Genomic DNA, 10,114 nt, shown 5'->3' on the forward strand with positions numbered 1-10,114 from the left:
TAACAGACAGCAAACAATTCAATCAACGAAAAATCCAATATAAGACCACCGTGTGCAATGCAAGCCACAAATCCAAAAGAACCATGACAGAAGACACAAAAGACCTGATGAAAATCTGTGGGAATGTTGTTAAATAGAATAAATAAAAGCACTCGTCCTTATTGGTGACATTCCTCGTGTTCTACTTAGAACTTAGTGATCAGCAGGCCCGCAACCAGAAAGAAAAAAGGGGAGCAGCAGAGAGGGGTTGGATCCCCCCCCCCCCCCCCCCTTTTAAAAGTGGGGAAGGAAGTTGTCAGGTCAGCAAAAAATGTCCAAAAAGAGTTGAGAGACAAAACTTGTCTTCACTTTTGCATTCACACCAGCACTTGAAGGATGACTTATGTACACAATCAAGTACTGTCTTAACAAAAGCATGGCAACATTACAAAAGTATTCATCAGTAGGAAGTCTCTAACCTTGACTGACTTGGACTTGGACTTGGTCTCCTGTCCCCACCCTCCCCCTGCACATAAAGTGTCTATTGTGTCCATGCAGGGTTAAGGCTTGTCAGTGCACTGCTTGCACAGGCTGGAGGTGGCGTTGTTGAACAGGGCACATTTGTCAGGGCAGGAGGACGACGCCACCCCGGCAGGGAAGGGGTATCCGGGCGGCTGCTCGTAGGCGCCGAGGCCGGGGGGGGCAGCGAGGGCAGTGGTGGCCGGTATGGACGCGGCGGAGATGGCCTGGCCCTGGTTGAGGTAGGCCACCAGCCGCCGCATCTCCTCCAGGGCCTGCGCCTGCATGAGGATGTAGTTCTTGGCCAGAAGCAAGGTGGCAATTTTGGAGAGTTTACGCACGGAGGGGCTGTGCGCGTACGGGATGACCCCCCGGAGCTCGTCCAGGGCGTCGTTCAGGTCGTGCATTCTCCGCCGCTCCCGGGCGTTGATGTTGAGCCGCAGCATCTTCTGCTCTTTGGTCTTCTTGCCGCCCTCCGCTTTGCCCGGGACCCCGGTCCGAGCGTCGGCCAGGAGGACCATGTCGCAGCGGCCGTCGCTGTCATCGTCGGGGCTCTGCTCCCCGCCGCTGCTCTCCGCCGCCGCCGACGTCCGGTTGGCGCTCTCCCCGTACTTGACGCACAAAGACCCGGTGGGCAAGCCCAGGGCTCCCCCTCGGACCCCTGCCAGTCCTCCGGGCTGAATGGGGTCCGGGTCCCCCTGGTCGAAGCAGCCGATCGGCGACTGGTGTTCTCGGGGTGGCAGCTCGATGCCGGTTCTGAAGGGGTCCATCTTTTTGCTGGACACGGCGCTCAGAGTTTTGTGGAAAATGTCTGCAGCGCCGCCGCTCAAGTTCATCCTCCGGTCCATGTCGCCAACTCTGGAAACTCTTGACACGTCTCCCGGTGTCTCCCTATGTCTCACACGCTATGTGTCTCACTATATGTCTCCCTGTGTGTCTCACTACGTGTGTCTGTCTCTTTGCTAGTTTGATTGTGTCACTGAAGCTTTGCTCCACTTGTCAGCTGGGATGCTGAGGAAGAGGAGGAGACTCTGTCTCTCCTTCTCTCCTTCACTCCTCTCTCTCTCACTCCTTTCTCTCTCTCCCTCGTTCATTCGTTATTATCTGCAGGCGGTTATTAAAAATGATTTGTCAACTGGGACCCCCTCACCCCCACCCCCAGTCACGTTAACCTTTTAATTAACGCCATTTAAAACATGACTAACACTTTTTTGGTGTGTCTTCATCTTCCTGTTAGCTTCCATTGTGTTTCTCTTACTGAAAGGATTGTGATATTGCAAAGCTGGAAAGCTGTGCCAGACTACAAAAAGCAAATATTGTTTATAGAGTATCATAATATCATGATTGTTAATTTATTTGATTTATTTTCCTTTCAGTTTGCTTCCATTTGCTGTTATTTTACGATTTTATTGTCAGGACAAGACGACTTCCTGACATACATGTGCTTAGACTGCCATCTACCGGACTGTACAAGCTACTACAGCAACAACGACGTTCTCAATAGTTGCCATCTATCAAAAAGATTCAACAAAACATCTGCCAGTGTAGGAACGTCCCAGAAAGGTGTAGATTCACTAAAAATACTTAAATTTCTATTAAAAGTTCCAATTTGATGTAAATAATTGAAGTTTTTGTCAGCAAAATCCCTCAATTAACTCGCGTTTCCAGTGAAACACCTTCCTCCGTTGAAATAAACGTCTGCTAAAAAAACAACTAGCAAGGGCAAGACGTCCTCACACGTCCAGTTGTAATCAAAAAGGACATGTATCCACGTTCATGGCTCGTTTGCCACAATATTTCTATACATTTCCTCTTTTCATGCGTTGAGGTGTTTACTCGTGTTGTGCTCAGTAAGGCTGAGCAGAGGCTTGACAAATACAACTTTATTGATCACTAATAGCTTTCATCCTGCTCCTTCCTCGGGGTGTAGGCTGCACTGAGGGGAGGGGGGTCAAAAATACCGTAAGAGAGTTCCTATGTGACGAGCAGCAGAGGAATTGCTCTCATCCCTTTCGACGTCCAGGGAACACCTTCATGGCCAATCAGGTCGGCCTAATGAGACAAGATGGGCCGGGACGCGTGGCCTTGGACGGCCATTACAGCCGCGGTCTGTCAGCACTTTGGTAATGAGGAGGAAGGAGGACAGCTAGTCAACTTGAATATAGATTAGCAGAACATGAGGGACATGGAGGGGTCACACGTGCGAGTGTATTCCTATACTGTTTATGGTAGGATGCCAGTTTTGTCCCACAAAGCTAAGATGGACACTTATCAGTACTCTCAATAGTCGTGTGAGAAAATGAGGACACCCCTCTCATACGGTTCTGCAAAACTGTAACATTAGGGTGTTTTGTCCAATCACCACAAATTTGTACACACCTTTTAGGTGGCCGACAAGCGCGTGTGTCAAATTGGAGCATGATTGGTAGAAAAACATGGCCGCCATCGAGAAAAACCTCTCGGCAGGGGCACCAAACGCATCGTCTGTAAGTCCCTGAGCATTTCATCCAAGACAAACGTATTAAATGCCGTATTTCATCTCCAGTCGCGGTTGTTGTTCAGTCGTGCGGACAGAGCGTCGAGTTTGCAGAAATGTTTGTGCAACAACGAAACACATTTTTCTGCGAGCTGCTCCCTAAAATGAGCCAAAGCAGTGTCCAAATTCAGGGCCTGCATCCTCAGGAGACCACCTTCTCTGGCTGGTTAGGTCTGTTAGGAATGGAATATGTTCCACTCTGGTTGAGATAACTACTGCAACGTGTTTGTGCTTATTCACCACAGTGACATAACACACGAGCACAAAGCCTTTCACTTGGAACAAGCACACCCTGTTCTGCTAGTTATCTGATACACACTCTGCATGGTGCCCACTGCTGTTCATGTGTTGCTATGCCACATGGATGCTGTTCAGGTTCTAGGAGGTACCAGGAATATGATCCAAGCATGCTGGGTAGGTACCACATTCAGTATATTGTAGGTGTCATAGACCAACACTCATCGATCAAGCAACTTTGGCTAGAAATGACCAAAATAAACACCCATGCTAGCGATAGCTTAGCCGGGAAGCTCCAGTGTTGTGCTCCGCAGTCTCCCCTTTACTGCAGCGGCACCCTCATTCTCTTTGAGGTTAAAATTCTCCACCGTTGCCACTGTTGTTGTTTACCATGTCTCGGTTTTGGACTGATGGCTTTCAAGGTTTCCCCCGTCCGAACGCGAGCCCAAGCAGTGCTGTGTGGTCACCTAGCATTGTGACGCATACGGCGAAAACATGGCGGTATGCTCCTCCAGTCTTCTGCAGACTGTCTACAAGGTTTAGTGAGTGTTTTTCCTTGTACTCGCCCACAAAGATGAACCCACGCAATTGTCTAAAATGTCTTGCTGAGATGAATGGAGAACTACAGTCGTGTACTTGCGTGTGATTCAGTGCGTCATGAACAGACGTTGCCACAAGAGGGCAGTGTCGGCCAGCTGTTGGTAAAAAGACATTTCGTACCTTGACGACTGCTTCAATGTCTCCACTGTCTTGTCCCGTAGAGCCTTTCCAAGCTCCCGTGATTGTTTGCATCCTTATATATTTATTGTTATTATTATTATATCATTGGATGTTTACCTTCCTCGTGTCTCTTTTAAGAGAAGCTCTTTTTTTTCTTTGGACTACACTCATGACGAGCTTAATTGTTTTCTCTGCTTAATTAAAGGATCGGAGGAAATGATTGGATGACAACCCCCATCTCTCCTTCATCCATTATCCTCCCTCCTCCTCCTTTTGTTAATGACATGTAGACTCCCTCTGTTAATTAACACGAGGGTTATCAAAGTGAGTAAAATAAAACTCGTCTTTTAGTGTGAAGTATGACGTCACCACACGCACGTTGTCATTTTAAGTTTTTAAAAGCATTTTTTTCTATTCTTGCGTGCCAACACTGAATTGCGTAGTTCCTCTTGTAGCCACAGGAGGGCGCGCTGAGACAGTCATATCATCCGCGCAAATACCAGCACATCCAGTTTTTTTCCTGTTCAATAATTGAATCATGGTTTTTTTTCTTTACAATCAAAGGGTTTGTTAAGCCACAATGGTGCTGTAGTGGTGCACTTCATTCCCAGTTCATTTCGGCTGATTGACTGCTCATGGAAATGAAGACACGAGCACGGAATGAATCATTCTGCGGTGCGGCGCTGCACCTTTTAAGCTTATTGCATGGACCCTTCCTTCCTTCCTTCCTTCCTTCCTTTTGCCACTTTGTCCTTCATATAACGATGCGTACTTCTTTCAGTCAATCGCTCTAATGCAGAAACATTTTGATGCATTCTTGTGCAACGTCGCTTTAGTGGAAGCATCGACGGAAACAAAAGGCTTGGAGTTCAGCACCACACGGCGTGGACAGCTCCCCTCTCCTCGACTACACAAACACACGCGCACATATACGCACAGTTTTTTTAATATATAGATTTTATTTCAAAAATAAATACAAGACATGGAAAAAGCATTTAAAAAAAAAAAGATATTCAATTAATTAAAAAATTATAATTCCAGTTCTTGAAGACCAGAAGGATCATCTCTTGGCATTCACCGCGTGCCTTAATTGTAAGACATTAAATCAAGGTCCGCTGTGAACACGGAGAGACACAACCCGCAAGCCGGATGTGTGTGTGTGTGTGTGTGTGTGTGTGTGTGTGTGTGTGTGTGTGTCATTGCGTTCTGCAGTCTATTCCCATAAAAAAAATTTTATTGCCCTAAAATATATATTTTTTTTATAAAACTCTAAATCCTCTTGCACGCCAGCTTGCATTAACGTGTAAGATGAAGACGTGTTTGACAAGAGACGTCCACATGAAATGGCACAAAAACAGGTCCATGGGTGGGGGCATGGTCCAAAGTGCATGAAAGTCCTCCTCTGGTGTCGGTGCACCTAAACAGACAAGAAAAGACACATTATTCCCCTTTGACCTCCTTGTCCAAGACATTCCCATGGTGTCCTTGAGAGACAAAACGTGTCCACCTCACGGTCCCGGAACACACACACAAAAGTCTGCAACCAGAACCGAGTGAGAACCCGAGCCCGTCTGCTCTCCTGGTCCTGCTACACCTCCTGACTTTGGGATTATTGGAGCTCGAGTCAAACAAATGAGGCATCTGCCTTGAGCACAAGAGGATTGGGATGATGGAGGGGGAGGGGGGAGGGGGCGATGACGTCACTAGGCAAACAGATGTTCCTCTATATTACCCAGCGTCCTCTTCATCCAACACCCCCTGTGTCCTTGAAAGTCAAAATGACGACGTTTGGAGCTGCATGGCGTGCATGCATCTTCCGCGTGTGTGTGTGCGCGCGCGCGCACGGGCCTGGCAGAGGGAATGCCAAAACTGCAAAGCTCCAAAATCTTGATAGGCTGCTGTTATGCAACATTGCTGTCTTCCCAGAATTAAAAAGAACACAGCCAGTGCACGCACGCACACACACAAAGACTTAACACCCGCTTAGTGCGCATGTGCAGCCTTGCATCCTCATCGCTGCTGTTTAATGTGTTTTTTTCATGATGGAGTGTGCGTTGTGCACAATGGACGTGGATGATTTACATTTTTCTGGAAACATTTTCACAAATTGTACTTGACTGTCATCTTAGCAGCATATTTATTTCCACAAAACGTGGCTCAAATCCAAGTAGGTCATGATATGGATCATCAATGCAGCACCCCCCCACCCCCCCTCCGCACCCATATCGGGAGCAATGTGACAAACATCCACACACAAAAAGCATTGCAGGCTGGTAGTTATGGTGACGGCACCGTGCGTGTGCGTGCGTGTGTGTTGGGAATAAAAAGGAGAGGTGGTGGATGAGGAGCAGAGGAGGGGGGTGCACAAACAAAGGGAAACGCCATTTTAAGACGGAAACCTTCTCCGTCCCCTTTGGGGAGGAGGGCACCTCGTCATGTCGCGTATAGCCGGCTTGCCTTCACCTCCAGCCGGCTGCCGTGTCTACGAGCCCCCGGCAGGTGCACCATCAACCTCCATCGTTTTTCTCTTTCATCACGCAACACCTCCGTTATAGATAACGTTTGCATCTGTTTTTAGGCGCAGTCTCCCCTGGGGGCGGGGGGGTCCTGCTGTACATCCGCAATAACAATAGCAAGTGCTGCGTTCAGGAGCACCGTTATCTGTGGGAGAAACATAAGCGCTCCGCTGTGTCGCTCAATGAAGATGAATATACTCACCCCGCAACGTCCACGCTTTACTCTTTAATCCACTGGCAGCATCTTCCCATGCACCTTCTGAGTCTATGCATGTCAGTATTCCCGCTTCCGGATGAGAGAGGAGAAGGAAGATGATGAAGAAGAGGTCCGTTCGGTGCTGAAGCTCCCAATGAGAGAGCTTCCCTCTGCAAAGCATGGCTGCTGCCTGCCTGCTGGCTTTTTTCTAAAAGGGGGCAGGTCGTTGTGTGCATCACAATGACTGAATGCTCTCTCTCCCTCTCCCCCTCGAACTCACCCCCTCCCTCCCCCCGCGCTCTCTCTCGCCCCCTCCGCCCCCTTCCTCTCCAATGCACTGCACAATTTATGCTACATGTATGCACACACACACGCACACACACACGCACACACACATGCACTTACATTTCATATGCATTTAGTACACTTTTGAAATAAATATACAATAATCATATTTGCCAGCATCGTGTGTTGCACTTGAACGCATCGTGCATTTATTCTGCTCAATAATTCTATGCATTTTTGCAATTCACTTCCGGTTCCTGATTGTCTCCCATGCAGGGCCCCCCCAACACAGATGATATCACCCCCAAACACACACCTGTCCTTCCCCCACTGAACCTCTGCAGCCACGCAAGTCATGCATTTATTTAGGCAGCAAAATCTACGAATAGCCTGCTTATTGATTTCCACTCGTACATTCGTCAGTGCAGTGATGCAACACATCATTGGCAAAAAGGAGGAGAGTATGTGGGGGTTGTCCCCCCCTTCGCCCCGCCGCCCTCCAGTGGGGCATGTGGGGCTATTGTTCCACGCTGAAACAATGGCTGCTGCTGCTGCTGCTGTGGTGCACGCATGAATGAATGGCAGGGCCCTTGCATGCATGCGTGCGGGCCTGGGGTCCCCTCCCCATGCCATGCAGAAGGGGGTCATTCTTCTTTTGTGTTGCGCTCCCAAACACAAACATTAATTCATCAAGACGAACAGTAGTGGACACTGGGACACAGTCTTTGCATGCACTGGACTGTATGTACTGTATGCATGCAGTAATGTATCATAGACTGCTTTACCACCAGGATTTGTTTTTTTTTGTGTCTCTAGGAGGCTGCAGGTGGGCTGACACCCTACAAAAACGCCCCCCCCCCCCCCCCCCCACGTGCATTCAATGCAAACAAGCTGAGGGACCCGAGGCAACGTCAAGCCATGCATGATTGCACATTTTCAAACAATTATTTTCATCTTTTCCAATCATGCAGCCCGTTTCTCTGAGGGTGTCCAAACTGTTTCCAGCGAGGGCCACATACTGACAAATCAGGATGCAGGGGGGCCACTTTGATATTTTTAGATGTTTTTAAAAATGAGTTAAAAGGCGGGGCCGCACGGTGGCCGAGTGGTTAGCATGTTGGCCACACAGTCAGGAGATGGGGAAGACCTGGGTTTGAATCTCCGCTGGGCGTCTCTGTGTGGAGTTTGCATGTTCCCCCGTGCGTGGGTGGGCTTCCTCCGGGTGCTCCGGTTCCCTCCCACATTCCCCATGCATGTTAGGTTAATCGGAGACTCTCAGTTGTCCACAGCTATGAATGTGAGTATGAAAGGTGCCCTGCAATTGGCTGGCCACCAGTCCAGGGTGTACCCCGGCTCTCGCCCAAAGTCAGCTGGGATAGGCTCCAGCATGCCCCCGCGATCCTAATGAGGATAAGCGGCATAGAAAATATATGGATGGACAGTAAAAGGCTATAAAAAAACTGAATATTAAAGACAAATATTAGTTTTTATTAGTTAGTAGGATCCGCATTTGAGCTTTTTCTCTTCACGTTGCACCTTTTTGCGCTATTTTTCCCATTTGTTCTGTTTTATACGTAAACTGTGACCTGATAAAAACGAGGTACGTACCGAACCGTGACGATGGCGTAGCATTCCACCCCGGCTAACAAACAAGGTTTAACACCAAAATAGAAGGATGTGGTTCTTTTAAAAAGTTGTCTCTTTAGCACCCAGATGCTACCATCGTATCTTTTCCATCAGCTCTTATTGTTTGCATCGCACGCGTCAACATCATTCCACCACCTTACTCATTTAGTTAGTCATCATTTGCGTCTAATGAGGAATTGCGAAGATGTCGTGCACACGTACACGCACACACGCACACACACACACACAAACAGACTTTTTGGATGAGTGTTATTGCTTTAGCGCTAATGAAATTGTCACAGGAGAGAGCTGGAAGGCAGCTTTGGAACAATTAGACAAAGATAATAGTTTGAACTATTTTCATTTTACTGCATGTTAACTAACTTGCTGGAACCAAATCTTCTTCAACTTTCACAAAGAGGCTTGGCTCAGGACATTTCCTATGAAACTGTTGTCCACTGCCACACAAATCATCTCAAATCTGCTGGCGAATCCGAAAACAGACACTGGAAAAACATCATGGATTAAAAAATGTAAAAATGAGAAAATAATATTGTCTTGTTTCAGTGTCTTTTATTTTTCAGTGCCAATTGTAAGAATCCTTTTCCATAATGTTTATTTTCCACAACAACACTTACTGGCTGTGTTGTAGCATTGTCGTTCTAGACGCCATATACGGTGACTAAAAGTAAAAGACCTTAAAGACACAGGACGTAGCCGTACGTAAGAATTAAGCTGATTAAAATGAACATGATTCTCATCTCATCATAGCATTTCTGGTGTGGTGGATTTGTGTGGGACATGCGTGGCAAGGTACACAAGGGACGTGATGTGGTTCCATTTACACAATCCTGGATGTCTGAGTTAAGAGTTGAGTGTGAGACGTCATCTTGCAGCATCTGTGAAGGAATTGTCTTTGCAGAAGCAGGTCATGGGGCTGCGCGGGTCATGCGGGCCAGCCTCTCGCTTTTAAAACATCTTCTTCTATGGTGTTCACAGTAGCACCATTACATCAGGAAAATGTCTCTCTCGTGTCCGTGTGTGCTTTTGCAGTGTTGTGTTGTGAGTGACGCCTGCAGGATAACCGTACAGGACCTCACCACCACCCCCGTCCCTGGACCCACCCCCCCGACATTAGCAGGAGGTCAGATGTGCATGTAGGGCACCTGGTTCTCCACCTCCCCTTCCCTCTCTGTGATGCTAAATGTCAACCAGCAGCAGCATCCACACCCCCCCACACACATCACCAACCTCCTCTATTTCCATGCGGATGCCAGATCATCACATCACAAAGCTGTGCAGGGCCAATTAGAGCGGCGCGTGTGCGCGCGTGTGCGCGTGCGAGAGAGAATGTAGCTGTCAAGCAAGCTCGCCTTCCACGCAATAAAAGTGGTAGCAGTCACACCCCCACCGATGTGTCCACATGCGGTACGTGCACCATTCCAACAATGTTTTAGTGTCATAGAATGGCAGACATATGGACCCCACAGCAGAGGATTG

General features: G+C 48.1%; 1 protein-coding gene across 1 annotated transcript; it reads right to left on the reverse strand.

The window, feature by feature from the left end:
- Window positions 1-244: 244 nt before the first annotated feature.
- bhlhe22 (basic helix-loop-helix family, member e22) lies at window positions 245-1,491 on the reverse strand. Its single transcript, XM_054765218.1, has one exon. It carries the CDS (start codon window positions 1,344-1,346, stop codon window positions 540-542), a length of 807 nt encoding a protein of 268 aa, XP_054621193.1. The 5' UTR covers window positions 1,347-1,491; the 3' UTR covers window positions 245-539.
- Between the last annotated feature and the right edge of the window lie 8,623 nt (window positions 1,492-10,114).

This window comes from Dunckerocampus dactyliophorus, chromosome 21, assembly GCF_027744805.1.
Source record: "Dunckerocampus dactyliophorus isolate RoL2022-P2 chromosome 21, RoL_Ddac_1.1, whole genome shotgun sequence".
Taxonomy (NCBI): domain Eukaryota; kingdom Metazoa; phylum Chordata; class Actinopteri; order Syngnathiformes; family Syngnathidae; genus Dunckerocampus; species Dunckerocampus dactyliophorus.

Bases quoted from the DNA above. Each gene is read 5' to 3' on its own strand.
- bhlhe22 (XM_054765218.1), bottom strand. From the start codon at position 1,346: ATGGACCGGAGGATGAACTTGAGCGGCGGCGCTGCAGACATTTTCCAC.